The sequence below is a fragment of the Mobula birostris genome, chromosome 29 (assembly GCF_030028105.1).
Source record: "Mobula birostris isolate sMobBir1 chromosome 29, sMobBir1.hap1, whole genome shotgun sequence".
Classification (NCBI taxonomy): Eukaryota; Metazoa; Chordata; class Chondrichthyes; order Myliobatiformes; family Myliobatidae; genus Mobula; species Mobula birostris.
In genome coordinates this window covers 28,011,823-28,028,389 of record NC_092398.1, presented here as the reverse complement: position 1 = coordinate 28,028,389, position 16,567 = coordinate 28,011,823, and the positions used below count along the sequence as shown (strand labels likewise).

At 57.0% G+C, this 16,567-nt stretch overlaps 1 protein-coding gene across 2 annotated transcripts in view; it reads left to right on the top strand.

Moving 5' to 3' along the window:
- phf8 (PHD finger protein 8) overlaps positions 1-15,891 on the top strand; it is a 78,190-nt gene extending 62,299 nt beyond the window's left edge. The window contains exons 18-21 of one of the 2 annotated variants that reach the window (XM_072246211.1): positions 12,606-12,701; positions 12,798-12,907; positions 14,474-14,732; positions 15,130-15,891. In XM_072246211.1, coding sequence (XP_072102312.1) covers positions 12,606-12,701; positions 12,798-12,907; positions 14,474-14,732; positions 15,130-15,218 — 554 coding nt within the window. In that variant the 3' untranslated portion in view covers positions 15,219-15,891. The remainder of the gene's footprint in view (positions 1-12,605; positions 12,702-12,797; positions 12,908-14,473; positions 14,733-15,129) is intronic. The other variant, XM_072246210.1, reaches the window with a different exon arrangement.
- Positions 15,892-16,567: the final 676 nt, after the last annotated feature.

Here is a 16,567-nt window from a genome sequence, read left to right as displayed (position 1 = left end):
GGAGTTTGGAAAGGCGGTGTTTTATCTGGTGAATGAAGAGCTAGTGCACCGGGCCCTAAGCAGGGGAGTCACGGTAGACAACATCTTTTTACCTATGGAGCTGGTGACGGCCCCCACGCAACGTATCGTGCTTGGGCATGTTAAGCCTTTCATTCCAAATGAGGACTTGCTACCCCCACTGGCCCGTTTAGGGCAAGTAAGGTCGGAGATCACTGCCATCCGACACAAATTTAAGAGACGCACCCTCCGCACCGTAATCTCTTTCCGGCGTCAGGTATTCATGCAGCTGGAAAGGGAGGACGATGTTGAGGGCCGGTTTACTGTCCGGCATGAGGGAGTGGATTATCAGGTGTACTGGAGCTCCGAGCGCCCGCGGTGCCATGCGTGCAGGGGGGTGGGGCACTTTCGGAGGGACTGTCCTGCCGGCCGGAACCCGAGGGAGCCCATTTCGGGCACCAGTGCCCCAGCTACCTCTGCCCCTGATCCTACTCCTGCACGTGCATCTGCGCCTGCATCTGACCCTGCCCCCGCCCGTAATCCTGCCCCAGCCCCTCACCCTGCCCCTGCCCCTACCCCTACCTCTACTCCTACGGTTGGGTCGGTCCCTGCTCCTCTCCCTGTGGTTCGGGTGGGGGACGGGGTGGAGTCTGTGCGGAGTAAGAAGGCAAAGGGGAAATCCAAACACAGTAAGAAGCGGGCCTTTGAGGCTGCAGAGCTCACGCCCATTTCGCCTGAAGTGGAGCGTGGGGCTCGGGGAGGTGCGCTAGCAGACGGGGCGATGGAAACAGAGAGCGCCGCCCCATCGGTGAAGCCTGCACCTGTGTGCTCCTCCGGTGTGAAGAGGAGAAGGGAACGTTCCCGCAAGAGGGCAGGGGATGTAGATGTGGAGGAGTCCCAGGAAGGGGTGGGAATCCGGGTAGGGGTTGGTTCTAAACCTGAGTCCCCAGATGTAGCCACCAGTCCTGGGGAAGATGGTGTGGTTGTGCAAATAGCTTGTGATAGCCCTGTTTGCACCAATGAGGCAGCCCTGGAGGCCTCCACCCAGGACCTACAAGTCAGCGCCTCTCTGGAGGCCAGTGTACCGAATAATGTAAGAGGAGACGAGACAAAGCGCTCTCATTCTCAGCACCAGGCTGCTTGTGAATCCCTTGGACCAAAGGTGCCGGGTTCCCCTCTATGCCTGCCCCCTGGGGAGGGCGTTTTTCTGTGCACGTCGACCCCAGCAATTAATGACTTGCAGGGAGTCCCTGGGGATTGTCCCTCCACTGTCGCAAATGTGGATGAGGCTGATGCGACGGTGGAGCGGGCAGGTAAGAGCGAGGTGCCCGCTGCGCGGTATGGGTCACAAGCGCAGCCATCTTTTGGAACATGCGGGGAGGCCGATGGGGATTCTGTCTGCAGTGACGGGTTGGAGGGGGACTCTTTCGATAGTGAAATAATGGACATCCTCACCCCTCCTGAGAAGTCCCCATTGATACCTGTAGAGGAAATTAAGCATTTTATTCTTACCTCTGAGGGTGCCAAGCACCGGCCTCAACTAGCCTCGCTACGCTGGCCCAGCATGCCGAGGCTGGTGAGGTCCCTGCGAGTCATCCTCGGACGAAAGGGAAAGGGAAAGAGGAATGCGGTGGCGGGGAACGACAGACGGCAACTAAAATCCTTCCTAGATGACCTAGTAAGGGACATTAGAGGGAGAAGCAGCCTCGCTCCTACGGGGGATGGTGGGTCACAGGGTGTCGCTGGTACCGCTCGAGCCCGGAAGGCAAAAAGTAACCTTGCTTTCTTTCCGGACAGTGTGGTGGAGGGCGCCTCTGCTCTCACCGAAATGGGCACAGCTGCTGAGACCTAGTGTGCTCCCGCCATGAAGCTTACCATAGCTAGTCTCAACGTAAACGGCAGCAGGGGTCCTCTTCGCAGGCATAACAATCTCTCAGCCCTCAGAGATGGGCGGTATACGGTGAGTTTCCTGCAGGAAACCCATACCATCCCTGGGGACGAGTCTGCTTGGCTCCTGGAGTGGCGGGGCGGGGTCTACATGAGTCACCTCAGCTCCATTTCTAGCGGGGTGGCGATCCTGTTGGCCCCGACCTTCCAGCCAGTAATTGAAAGAGTCCAGGACGTTGTGCCCGGCCGTCTGCTCCACCTGGTTGTGCGCCTGGATGGCGTACCATTGCATTTTATCAATGTGTATGCTCCCAGGCGCGGTGTGATGCAGACGCGCCTATTCTGCCAGCTGTCCACCCTGCTGAGCTCCATCGATCCTGGGGATTGCGTCATCCTCGGGGGAGATTTCAATTGTACCCTCGAGGCGGAGGACCGTTCGGGCCTCCAACGCGACCCAGCATCGGCAAAAAAGTTAAAGGAGCTAGTCGGCTCCTTTGACTTGGTGGACAGCTGGCGGAATCTTCACCCCAACTCTAGCGCCTTCTCGAGAAGGTCTAGAGAAGGAGGTTCCAGGATAGACCGCATTTACATCTCTCGGGCCTACGTCTCCCGCGTGTCGGCGTCCTCCATGCAGCCGGTGTCGTGCTCGGATCATCACCTTGTGTGGATGGAATTTATTCCACTACACCCTCGGGTGGGATCCGGGTACTGGCATTTTAACAACCGGCTGCTGGAGGACAGCCGATTCCGGGATTCGTTCCGAGCTTTCTGGGTCTCCTGGAAGGAGAGGCGAAGAGATTTCTGCTCCCTACGGCTATGGTGGGATGTGGGCAAAGCCCACATCCGGTTTTTATGTCGGGAGTACACTAGGGGGTCGACAAAGAGGTGGGGCTCTGAGGTTGAGCGGCTTGAGAGAGCGTTGCTTGACCTGGAGTCCCGCCTCGGTCCGACCGCTGGAGACCAACAGCTGTGGCAGGAATACCAGGAGAAGAAGGACGCACTAAGGAACCTGCAGCTTCAGCAGTCCCGAGGTGCGTACGTGAGGTCACGGATCCAAATGCTGCAGGATTTGGACCGTGGCTCACCCTTCTTCTACTCGTTGGAAAGGTGGCGGGGAGTTCAAAAGCAGCTAGTGGAGCTGCTGGCTGCCGATGGCTCCTCCATCACGGACCCTGATGGAATTAACAACGAGGTCCGTTCATTCTATCGGTCCTTATTCTCGCCTGATCCGTCAAATGCGGAGGCGTGTAATGAGGTCTGGGAGGATTTGCCGAAGGTCAGCCCAGAGGACGCAGTGCGTCTGGATGCCCCCCTGACTCGGGAGGAGCTGTCCACTGCCCTTCGGCAACTCCGGAGGGGCAAGTCCCCTGGTTTGGATGGACTGAGTGTTGAGTTTTATCAGGCTTTTTGGGATGTCCTGGGGGATGATTACAGCCTTGTCCTAGGGGAGAGCCTAGCCACTGGAGAAATGCCCCTCTCATGGCGGAGAGCTGTTGTGGTCCTACTGCCCAAGAAGGGAGACCTCCGCCTGCTAAAGAACTGGCGGCCGGTCTCCCTCTTGTGCGTGGACTACAAGATCTTCGCCCGGGCAATGGCCAACCGTCTGGGTTCGGTAATTGGACAGGTGGTCCATCCTGACCAATCTTATACAGTCCCGGGCCGCTCCATCCAGGACAATGTCCACCTAGTACGGGACCTGATCCACCTACTCCAGGAGACTGGGACCCCGGCAGCGTTTCTTTCTCTTGACCAGGAGAAGGCTTTTGACCGGGTGGACCACAGTTTCCTGGTGGGCACCCTGCAGGCTTTTGGGCTCGGACCACACTTTGTGGCCCGAGTTCGGCTCCTGTACTCTGCCGCAGAGTGCCTAGTTAAAATTAATGGATCATTGACAGGACCTATCCACTTCCGAAGAGGAGTGCGTCAAGGGTGCCCCATGTCCGGTCAACTGTATGCGATCTGTGTCGAGCCATTCCTCGGCCTTCTTCGGCGAAGGCTGACAGGTCTGGTTCTGCGCGAACCGGACATGGGGGTCGTCCTCTCGGCCTACGCCGATGACGTACTCCTCATGATGACAGACCCCTGTGACCTGCGGAGGATGCGCGAGTGCCAAGATGTTTTCTCGGCGGCATCCTCCGCCAGGATCAACTGGGCGAAATGTTCCGGACTCTTAGTAGGCCAGTGGCAGGTGGACTCCCTGCCGGAGGAGATGAGAGCTTTTGAGTGGAGCACCAGACGTCTTCTCTATCTGGGAGTCTACCTGAGTCCTTCTGGGGAGACCTGGCTGGCGAACTGGCAGGACCTGGAGACAAAGGTCATGGCCCGGCTAGGGCGCTGGTCAGGCCTTCTCAGGGTGCTTTCCTATCGAGGCAGGGTGGTGGTCATAAACCAGCTGGTGGCCTCCATGTTGTGGTACCGGATGGTCACCTTGGCCCCCCCTGCCCCTTTTGTCGCAAGAATGCAGAGGAAGCTAGTGGACTTCTTCTGGGGAAACAGGAAGCACTGGGTCTCTGCAGCGGTTCTGAGTCTCCCAGAAGGAGAGGGCGGACAGTCGCTGGTGTGTGTACGCACACGACTGGCGGCTCTCCGCCTCAGGACGCTGCAGAGATTCCTGTACGCCGAGCACCCTCCCAGGTGGCACGTGTTGGCGACTTTCTTCCTCCGGAGGGGCTGCTGTCTTGCCGAAGATATGCAGCTACCACCGGCGGGCGTCAGCCGTGCTGCTTTGCAGAGGCTGCCCGGCTTCTATCAGGACCTACTAGAGTCTGGAACATGGTTGCCTCAGGCCGGGAATCCCCTCCTCTGGCAGAGGGCGGGGTCCTGGCCGACCCTTGCCCTGTCTCAACGGATGTCAGTGCGGCTCAGGTGTGTGGAACGACTCGGGCTGAGCTGCTCGTCGGGCCCAGGCCCCGCAGCCTTACCCGAGAGACGAATCCACACAACTTGAGCCGTCTTTCATCAACACCCACAATCCCATTTAGGGATGCAGGCAGGAGGTACCTTTATGGGCTGCTGCTCCACACCCTCCACTTCCTAGCATTTGTCCACCGTCCCGACACGCCATGGCGGTCGGTCTTTCCACCTGGAGGTGAGGGGGGTCCCCAGTGGAAGTCCCTCTACAAGGGAGTCCTTCCCATGCACCTTGGGGATCTCGGCTGGAGGGTGCTGCATAAAGCGGTGCCCTGCAATAAGTTCTTTAGTTTGTACACGGATCTCCCAGCCGCGTGTCACTTCTGCGGGCTGGAGGAGACCGTGTACCATATGTACGTGGAGTGTGTGAGGCTGCAGCCCCTTTTCGCGTATTTGCGTGGGCTGCTTCTCGCCTTCTGGTTGCATTTCAGTCCCACCCTATTCATATATGGTCATCCAGTAAGGAGGGGGGCACAGAGGGATGAGGATGTCCTTGTCAACTTGCTCCTGGGGCTGGCGAAAATTGCCATCCGTGGCTCCTGGAAAAGGGTGGCAGGAGGTTCTCCCCGGGCGGACTGCCTGGCTATGTTTAGGGGGTATGTTCGAGCCCGGGTGAACATTGAAAAGGAATACGCACAGTCCACGGCGACCGTCGAGATGTTCCGGGACCGTTGGGCTCCGCGGGGTGTAAATGCCATCATTGACGAGGATGGCAATATATTGGTTTAACATGTATTGTCTGTTTGTAGTGTAGTAAATGTGTTATTCACTGGGTTTGTAAATATTGTATGGCACCGACATTTGTAATAAAGAATTTTGAAAAAAAAGGGTCAGACACAGAGAAGAGCTGTGCTGACTGAGCTGGGAGAAATCGAGGCAAAACTACTGGATAAAGTTCGTGGAATACTTTGGAGGTGGCTCTAAAAGTCTCTTGGACAACCGAGTGAGTGACGGCGCTGGTGTGGAAACTCGGTGTGGAGTTTTATTGCCGGTTTGGGCTGGGTTTGTTGGCGGCTGCTAACTGCGTAGCTCCCAGCTGCGGCTGCTGGCAACTCGCCAGGAAGCCGGTTCGCTCCAAAACCGGAGGCAAACGCCGTCGTTCCCCCCCCATTGACATCGGGGCAATGTTCCTCCTCCATTGTTTTCCTGATTTTTGTCCGGTGTTGGTGCCGGAGCATCTGGAAGGACGTTTCGGCCTTTCCCGGCCTGGGTCTCTGCAAGTCCGACGGAGCCTTTCCTGGCGTCAAGCCAGCGAGGAACTGTCGACTGCAAACTTTCCCGGCCAGTTATTCGACTCGTTCCAGGACTTCTAACCGGCACCGCTGTAGGATTCTCGGACTGGAAAGAGCGCCAGCATGCCGGACCGGTCTCCAGGGAGTCGCGGGCATTCGGGGAGTTACGCAAGGGCGGCTGCCTCCCCGGCCTCGGACAACGCCCTGTTTCGGTCGGTGAAGGTGGAACGTGGGGTGCAATGTATTTTGCGCCCTGGAATGACACTAGAAAAGTGTACGGAGGCAATGGAGGACCTTGTTGGGAAAGGTGGTATTCTGGCCACCGAGAAGGGGTTCGGAATGGCGGTGTTTTATCTGGCGAATGAAGAGCTAGTGCACCGGGCCCTAAGCAGGGGAGTCACGGTAGACAACATCTTTTTACCTATGGAGCTGGTGACGGCCCCCACGCAACGTATCGTGCTTGGGCATGTTAAGCCTTTCATTCCGAATGAGGACTTGCTTCCCCCACTGGCCCGTTTAGGGCAAGTAAGGTCGGAGATCACTGCCATCCGACACAAATTTAAGAGACGCACCCTCCGCACCGTAATCTCTTTCCGGTGTCAGGTTTTCATGCAGCTGGAAAGGGAGGACGATGTTGAGGGCCGGTTTACTGTCCGGCACGAGGGAGTGGATTATCAGGTGTACTGGAGCTCTGAGCGCCCGCGGTGCCATACGTGCAGGGGGGTGGGGCACTTTCGGAGGGACTGTCCTGCCGCCCGGAACCCGAGGGAGCCCATTTCGGGCACCAGTGCCCCAGCTACCTCTGCCCCTGATCCTACTCCTGCGCGTGCATCTGCGCCTGCATCTGACCCTGCCCCCGCCCATGATCCTGCCCCAGCCCCTCACCCTGCCCCTACCCCTACCCCTGTCCCTATTCCTACTGTTGGGTCGGTCCCTGCTCCTCTCCCTGTGGTTCAGGTGGGGGACGGGGTGGAGTCTGTGCGGAGTAAGAAGGCAAAGGGGAAATCCAAACACAGTAAGAAGCGGGCCTTTGAGGCTGCAGAGCTCACGCCCATTTCACCTGAAGTGGAGCGTGGGGCTTGGGGAGGTGCGCAAGCAGACGGGGCGATGGAAACAGAAAGCGCCGCCCCATCGGTGAAGCCTGCACCTGTGTGCTCTTCCAGTGTGAAGAGGAGAAGGGAACGTTCCCGCAAGAGGGCAGGGGATGTAGATGCGGGGGAGTCCCAGGAAGGGGTGGGAATCCGGGTAGGGGTTGGTTCTAAACCTGAGTCCCCAGATGTAGCCACCAGTCCTGGGGTAGATGGTGTGGTTGTGCAAAAAGCTTATGATAGCCCTGTTTGCACAAATGAGGCAGCCCTGGAGGCCTCCACCCAGGACCTACAAATCAGCACCTCTCTGGAGGCCAGTGTACCGAATAATGTAAGAGGAGACGAGACAAAGCTCTCTCATTCTCAGCACCAGGCTGCTTGTGAATCCCTTGGACCAAAGGTGCCGGGTTCCCCTCTATGCCTGCCCCCTGGGGAGGGTGTTTTTCTGTGCACGTCGAGCCCAGCAATTAATGACTTGCAGGGAATCCCTGGGGATTGTCCCTCCACTGTCGCAAATGTGGATGAGGCTGATGCGACGGTGGAGCGGGCAGGTAAGAGCGAGGTGCCCGCTGCGCGGTATGGGTCACAAGCGCAGCCATCTATTGGAACATGCGGGGAGGCCGATGGGGATTCTGTCTGCAGTGACGGGTTGGAGGGGGACTCTTTCGATAGTGAAATAATGGACATCCTCACCCCTCCTGAGAAGTCACCATTGATACCTGTAGAGGAAATTAAGCATTTTATTCTCACCTCTGAGGGTGCCAAGCACCGGCCTCAACTAGCCTCGCTACGCTGGCCCAGCATGCTGAGGCTGGTGAGGTCCCTGCAAGTCATCCTCGGACGAAAGGGAAAGGGAAAGAGGTATGCGGTGGCGGGGAACGACAGACGGCAACTAAAATCTTTCCTAGATGACCTAGTAAGGGACATTAGAGGGAGAAGCAGCCTCGCTCCTACGGGGGATGGTGGGTCACAGGGTGTCGCTGGTACCACTCGAGCCCGGAAGGCAAAAAGTAACCTTGCTTTCTTTCTGGACAGTGTGGTGGAGGGCGCCTCCGCTCTCACCGAAATGGGCACAGCTGCTGAGCCCTAGTGTGCTCCCGCCATGAAGCTTACCATAGCTAGTCTCAATGTAAACGGCAGCAGGGGTCCTCTTCGCAGGCATAACAATCTCTCAGCCCTCAGGGATGGGCGGTATACGGTGAGTTTCCTGCAGGAAACCCATACCATCCCTGGGGACGAGTCTGCTTGGCTCCTGGAGTGGCGGGGCGGGGTCTACATGAGCCACCTCAGCTCCATTTCTAGCGGGGTGGCGATCCTGTTGGCCCCGACCTTCCAGCCAGTAATTGAAAGAGTCCAGGACGTTGTGCCCGGCCGTCTGCTCCACCTGGTTGTGCGCCTGGATGGCGTACCATTGCATTTTATCAATGTGTATGCTCCCAGGCGCGGTGTGATGCAGACGCGCCTATTCTGTCAGCTGTCCACCCTGCTAAGCTCCATCGATCCTGGGGATTGCGTCATCCTTGGGGGAGATTTCAATTGTACCCTCGAGGCGGAGGACCGTTCGGGCCTCCAACGCAACCCAGCATTGGCAAAAAAGTTAAAGGAGCTAGTCGGCTTCTTTGACTTGGTGGACAGCTGGCGGAATCTTCACCCCAACTCTAGCGCCTTCTCGAGAAGGTCTAGAGAAGGAGGTTCCAGGATAGACCGCATTTACATCTCTCGGGCCTGCGTCTCCCGCGTGTCAGCGTCCTCCATGCAGCCGGTGTCGTGCTCGGATCATCACCTTGTGTGGATGGAATTTATTCCACTACACCCTCGGGTGGGATCCGGGTATTGGCATTTTAACAACCGGCTGCTGGAGGACAGCCGATTCCGGGATTCGTTCCGAGCTTTCTGGGTCTCCTGGAAGGAGAGGCGGCGAGAGTTCTGCTCCCTACGGCTATGGTGGGATGTGGGCAAAGCCCACATCCAGTTTTTATGTCGGGAGTACACTAGGGGGTCGACAAAGAGGCGGAGCTCTGAGGTTGAGCGGCTTGAGAGAGCGTTGCTTGACCTGGAGTCCCGCCTCGGTCCGACCGCTGGAGACCAGCAGCTGTGGCAGGAATACCAGGAGAAGAAGGACGCACTAAGGAACTTGCAGCTCCAGCAGTCCCGAGGTGCGTACGTGAGGTCACGGATCCAAATGCTGCAGGATTTGGACCGTGGCTCACCCTTCTTCTACTCGTTGGAAAGGTGGCGGGGAGTTCAAAAGCAGCTAGTGGAGCTGCTGGCTGCCGATGGCTCCTCCATCACGGACCCTGATGGAATCAACAACGAGGTCCGTTCATTCTATCGGTCCTTATTCTCGCCTGATCCGTCAAATGCGGAGGCGTGTAATGAGGTCTGGAAGGATTTGCCGAAGGTCAGCCCAGAGGATGCAGTGCGTCTGGATGCCCCCCTGACTCAGGAGGAGCTGTCCACTGCCCTTCGGCAACTCCGGAGGGGCAAGTCCCCTGGTTTGGATGGACTGAGTGTTGAGTTTTATCAGGCTTTTTGGGATGTCCTGGGGGATGATTACAGCCTTGTCCTAGGGGAGAGCCTAGCCACCGGAGAAATGCCCCTCTCATGGCGAAGAGCTGTTGTGGTCCTACTGCCCAAGAAGGGAGACCTCCGCCTGCTAAAGAACTGGCGGCCGGTCTCCCTCTTGTGCGTGGACTACAAGATCTTTGCCCGGGCAATGGCCAACCGTCTGGGTTCGGTAATTGGACAGGTGGTCCATCCTGACCAATCTTACACAGTCCCGGGCCACTCCATCCAGGACAATGTCCACCTAGTACGGGACCTGATCCACCTACTCCAGGAGACTGGGACCCTGGCAGCGTTTCTTTCTCTTGACCAGGAGAAGGCTTTTGACCGGGTGGACCACAGTTTCCTGGTGGGCACCCTGCAGGCTTTTGGGCTCGGACCACACTTTGTGGCCCGAGTTCGGCTCCTGTACTCTGCCGCAGAGTGCCTAGTTAAGATTAACGGATCATTGACAGGACCTATCCACTTCTGAAGAGGAGTGCGTCAAGGGTGCCCCATGTCCGGTCAACTGTATGCGATCTGTGTCGAGCCATTCCTCGGCCTTCTTCGGCGAAGGCTGACAGGTCTGGTTCTGCACGAACCGGACATGGGGGTCGTCCTCTCGGCCTACGCCGATGACGTACTCCTCATGATGACAGACCCCTGTGACCTGCAGAGGATGCGCGAGTGCCAAGATGTTTTCTCGGCGGCATCCTCCGCCAGGATCAACTGGGCGAAATGTTCTGGACTCTTAGTAGGCCAGTGGCAGGTGGACTCCCTGCCGGAGGAGATGAGAGCTTTTGAGTGGAGCACCAGACGTCTTCTCTATCTGGGAGTCTACCTGAGTCCTTCTGGGGAGACCTGGCTGGCGAACTGGCAGGACCTGGAGACAAAGGTCATGGCCCGGCTAGGGCGCTGGTCAGGCCTTCTCAGGGTGCTTTCCTATCGAGGCAGGGTGGTGGTCATAAACCAGCTGGTGGCCTCCATGTTGTGGTACCGGATGGTCACCTTGGCCCCCCCTGCCCCTTTTGTTGCAAGAATGCAGAGGAAGCTAGTGGACTTCTTCTGGGGAAACAGGAAGCACTGGGTCTCTGCAGCGGTTCTGAGTCTCCCAGAAGGAGAGGGCGGACAGTCGCTGGTGTGTGTACGCACACGACTGGTGGCTCTCCGCCTCAGGACTCTGCAGAGATTCCTGTACGCCGAGCACCCTCCCAGGTGGCACGTGTTGGCGACTTTCTTCCTCCGGAGGGGCTGCTGTCTTGCCGAAGATATGCAGCTACCGCCGGCGGGCGTCAGCCGTGCTGCTTTGCAGAGGCTGCCCGGCTTCTATCAGGACCTACTGAGAGTCTGGAACATGGTTGCCTCAGGCCGGGAATCCCCTCCTCCTCTGGCAGAGGGCGGGGTCCTGGCCGACCCTTGCCCTGTCTCAACGGATGTCAGTGCGGCTCAGGTGTGTGGAACGACTCGGGCTGAGCTGCTTGTTGGGCCCAGGCCCCGCAGCCTTACCCAAAAGACGAATCCACACAACTTGAGCCGTCTTTCATCGACACCCACAATCCCATTCAGGGATGCAGGCGGGAGGTACCTTTATGGGCTGCTGCTCCACACCCTCCACTTCCTAGCATTTGTCCACCGTCCCGACACGCCATGGCGGTCGGTCTTTCCACCTGGAGGTGAGGGGGGTCCGCAGTGGAAGTCCCTCTACAAGGGAGTCCTTCCCATGCACCTTGGGGATCTCGGCTGGAGGGTGCTGCATAAAGCGGTGCCCTGCAATAAGTTCTTTAGTTTGTACACGGATCTCCCAGCCGCGTGTCACTTCTGCGGGCTGGAGGAGACCGTGTACCATATGTACGTGGAGTGTGTGAGGCTGCAGCCCCTTTTCGCGTATTTGCGTGGGCTGCTTCTCGCCTTCTGGTTGCATTTCAGTCCCACCCTATTCATATATGGTCATCCAGTAAGGAGGGGGGCACAGAGGGATGAGGATGTCCTTGTCAACTTGCTCCTGGGGCTGGCGAAAATTGCCATCCGTGGCTCCTGGAAAAGGGTGGCAGGAGGTTCTCCCCGGGCGGAGTGCCTGGCTATGTTTAGGGGGTATGTTCGAGCCCGGGTGAATATTGAAAAGGAATACGCACAGTCCACGGCGACCGTCGAGATGTTCCGGGACCGTTGGGCTCCGCGAGGTATAAATGCCATCATTGATGAGGATGGCAATATATTGGTTTAACATGTATTGTCTGTTTGTAGTGTAGTAAATGTGTTAGTCACTGGTTTTGTAAATATTGTATAGCACCGACATTTGTAATAAAGAATTTTGTATATAAAAAAAAAGGGTCAGACAAAGAGTGAACCTCCCTCCACATTGTCCCATCACACACTCCCGGGGTCAGACACAGAGTGAAGCTCCCTCCACACCGTCCCATCACACACCCCCGGGGTCAGGCACAGAGTGAATCTCCCTCCACATTGTCCCATCACACACTCCCGGGGTCAGACACAGAGTGAAACTCCCTCCACACCATCCCATCACACACTCCCGGGGTCAGACACAGAGTGAAACTCCCTCCACACCATCCCATCACACATTCCCGGGGTCAGGCACAGAGTGAATCTCCTTCCACACCGTCCCATCACACACTCCCGGGGTCAGACACAGAGCGAAGCTCCCTCCGCACCTTCCCATCACACACTCCCGGGGTTAGACACAGAGCGAAGCTCCCTCTACAGCGTCCCATCACACACTCCCGGGGTCAGACACAGAGTGAAGCTCGCTCCACACCATCACTTTGCACACTGCAGGTCAGGGCTGCACTGTTAGTAAGAAGACACAAGGATTCTACCAGCACCACCCGGGGAATACACAAACAGGACCATTTGCGCTCCCAGGTAACTTGACGTAATCCCTATGGCTTCCCTCCCCCCTCCCCCCCCCCCCCACCCGCTCCTGCAGTGTACCCATCTCTTGAATCAGATGAAGATGATCCCTCCTCGAGGACACGGAACCGAAAGAGGCGGAACAGCGATGATGCTCCCTGGAACCCCAAAGGTAGGTGCCAAACAATGGACTGTTCCTGGCCACACGCTGCCGAGACCCACCACTAATGCTTTACTTTCTATTCTTTTATCGCCCCCCCCTCCACAGCTCGCGTGGCACCAACCCTTCCTCGGCATGAGCGACCTGTCCGGGAGGGGACGCGCGTGGCTTCCATCGAGACGGGGCTGGCAGCGGCAGCGGCAAAGCTCGCACAGCAGGTAAACCCACCCCTCCCACCAAATCCCCAGGTGAGGAGGGGCATAGGGAGGCGGGGTGTTGTGGCCAGAGGGGTCCTCCGAGGTGGAGAGAGGTGTAGTGACAGGAAGGAGTTACAGAGATGGGAAGGGATGTAGGTGCCAGTGGGGGGGGGGGGGGTGGTGTCAGATAGACAGGGAGGAGTGTGGGGGAGGGAGCTGGTCACAGATGGGGAACGGTGTAGGTTCCAGGGTAGGGGGGTGTTACTAAGTTGGGGAGGGATGTAGGGGGCAGGGGGGGTTACAGAGACAGGGAAGGGTGTCAGGACCAGAGGGGGTTACAGAAACAGGGAGGGGTGTAGGGGCTGGAGGGGGTTACAGAGACAGGGAGGGGTGTCAGGTCGAGTGGGGGTTACAGAGGCAGGGGTGCGGGGCCAGAGGGGGTTACAGAGACAGGGAGGGGTGTCAGGGCCAGAGGGGGTTACAGACACAGGGAGGGGTTCAGGGCCAGAGGGGGTTATGTAGATGGGGAGGGGTGTTGGGGCCGGAGGGAGTTAACAGAGACGGAGAGGGTGTTGGTTGGAGGGGTTTATGGAGACATTGACGGGTGTCAGGGCCGGAGGGGGCAACAGAGATGGGAAGGGGTCACAGATGGGTAGAGGTATAAGTTCCAAGAGAGAGGAGTTGGGGAAGGTGTAGGGGGCTGGAGGGGGTTAAAGTGATGTGGAGAGTACAGGTAAAGGGTGTCACAGATGGTGGGGGTGTTGGTGCCAGAGGGGTGTCACAGAGATGTGGGGGAGGGAGGGGTTCACAGAGATGGGGAGGGGGGGTCACAGATGGGGGTGTTGGTGCCAGAGGGGTGTCACAGAGATGTGGGGGAGGGAGGGGTTCACAGAGATGGGAAGGGGGTCACAGATGGGGGTGTCGGTGCCAGAGGGGTGTCACAGAGATGTAGGGGAGGGAGGGGTTCACAGAGATGGGGAGGGGGGGGTCACAGATGGGGGTGTCGGTGCCAGAGGGGTGTCACAGAGATGTAGGGGAGGGAGGGGTTCACAGAGATGGGGAGGGGGGTCACAGATGGGGGTGTCGGTGCCAGAGGGGTGTCACAGAGATGGGGAGGAGGGTCACAGATGGAGGGGCATAGAGTAGGGTGGGTGGGCTGACAGAGATAGGGAGGGATGCAAGTTCTGGAGGGGTTTACTGAGTTGGGGAGGAGTATAGGGGCTGGAGGGTGTGAAAGTGTGGTGGGGTTTACAGGTAGGAGGGTCACAGAGATAGGGAGGGGTATAGGAACCAGCAGGGGTCATCGAGATCTGGACAGGAGACAGACGTTCAGTGTTAATGGTCAGCAAGTGTGTGGTGAGTGAGTCGGGAGTCAGGATGTGAAGAATCACAGAGCTTTGAATGAGCACACAAGGCAAAGAGTAATTTACAGTGGCTGTTTACCCCCTCACCCCCACTAATCCCGTGCATCATTGGGACGGTGGGGGGGGGGGGGGGGGTCCACTCCACACAAAGAACGCTGGAGGCCGGGACTGAACTGGGGACAGCTGGGCCCTGGAGCTGAACACTCTCCCTCTCTCTCTGCAGGAACATCAGAAGATCCAGAAGAGGAAGACAGTCAAGAAGAAGCCGGTGCCTGAGGAGCCCAGCACCAAGCTGCAGCCCGGCAGCCCAGTGCCCGAGTCCAGGCCTGAGGTCCTGTCTGGGAGCCTGGTAGACCACGAGTACACAGCGGGCCCCAGCACCTTCGGCCTGCCACAGGCCGGCCGCGGCTCCACGCCCATGGCCCCCGGCGTCTTCCTCACGCAGCGCAGAGCTTCCACGTCGTCTCAAGGCAGCCAATCAGGCAAGGGAGGCAGGACCCTCCTCTTCTTCCCTCACTATACACCACCCCACTTCTACCTCGTACCGCTCCCTTCCCCGCGTCTTTATTTTAAAGTTTTATGGTTACTTAGAGACACGGTGCAGAACAGGCCTTTCTGGTCCTTCGAGCTGTGCTGCCCGATTTAACCTCAGCTTGCAATGACCAATTAAACTACTGACCTGTAGGTCTTCGAAATGTGGGAGGGAACCAGAGAGGACCCACACAGACACGGGGAGAACAAACAAACTCCTTCCAGACAGTGGCAAGAGATTGCATTACACTGACCACCACACCACCATTGCAAACTTTTATTTTTAATGAAGGCATCGGGAGAGTTTAATGTGTCTTTTTCCCCACCACCCCCCCCAACCCTCTGCAGGCAAACGGCCGAAGAAAGGTCTGGCAACAGCGAAGCAGCGTCTGGGGAAGATCCTCAAGATTCATCGGAACGGAAAACTATTGCTTTAAATATTTTTCTATTTTGTACAATGTTGGAACTGAACGTGTTTGTATATCTCTGTACAGTTGATCTTCCTCCGACACTAAATATTGACCCTCTTCCCTCACCCTGCTGCCCCTCCCCAGTTGTTTTCAAGGGAGGACTTATTGAGACTAGTGGGAGAGGAAACAGGAGGGGAAGAAAGGTGTGTTTGGGGCGGGTTCCGATCCCAAGACAAACTGCTCCGCGGGTCTCCTTCCTCTGCTCTTGGGACGGCTCAAACGTGTGAGGACGCCAGAGGATTATCCCGGTCGCGTGATCGTTTGCGCCCTCCATGTTATTTTCCGAGCGGATCCCGTTTCACTGCCTACCTTGACTCCCTTACCTGCTTTCCACTGGGCCGGTCCCCCGACTGTCCTCTTAACCGCAATCTCGACCTCCAGATCCGCCTGTCTTTCACCCTAGTCACAGAAAGAGGCACACAAGCTCACCAGCCCCGGGTTCAAGTTGGAGCCAGCGGGCACCAGCGCCACTGCACCGTCTTGGCGCACCTCCACGTCAGCACCTTCCATTTAGGAATCGCATTTTTTCAAACCTCTGCAGCCGTTTTTTTTTTGCTCTGCCCTCTTCCGTCCCTGCCCACCCAACCCAGGTTACCTTTTGTAAAAAAAATAACTACATAAAGCCATTAGTTTATAACAATTTTTTGTAGTGCCGCGAATTTTTACAATGTCTGATGGTATTGCTACTCTGAAAAAGAAATTGTGCTTTTTAAAACCAAAATCGAGGTTTTTATTAATATTCCTTCCTGAATTAGCCACGCAGGAGTTGAGAAAAAGACCGAAGGTTGCTGTTGAGTGTCTAGTATATTAAATCTTCCATCTGAGCAGTTGTACTATCATCTTTCCCCCTCATGAGTACCTGTGCTGGTACTTCATAATGACGGTTTCTCATGTCAACATTTTGGCTGTAATGAGCACCTCCAGCCATTGGGGTGGAAGGCAGGGCTGGAGAGAGGAATCAGCTCCATTTGGTTTTCAACTTTGCTGTTGTTAGCTCCACCTCACCCTCTCCCCCTCTCTCTTCTCCCCGTCTCTTCTTCCCTGTCTTTCCCCCATCGTCTCCCCATCCCTTCTCCCCCATCTCTTCTGCTCTATCTCTTCCTGCCTCTTTCCCCATCTGTTCTCCCCCTTCTTCCCTATCTCTTCCACTCTGGCTGAGACAGTTCAAAGAAATTTTAAAATCAAAGTTCGAGCAGGTGACCGTGTTCTACCCTGAGACTCATTTTCTTGCAGGCATTCACAGTCAAACAAAGAAATACAATAGAATCAATGAAAAAATGCGTAATCAAAGACTGGCAAACAACTGATGTGCAAAA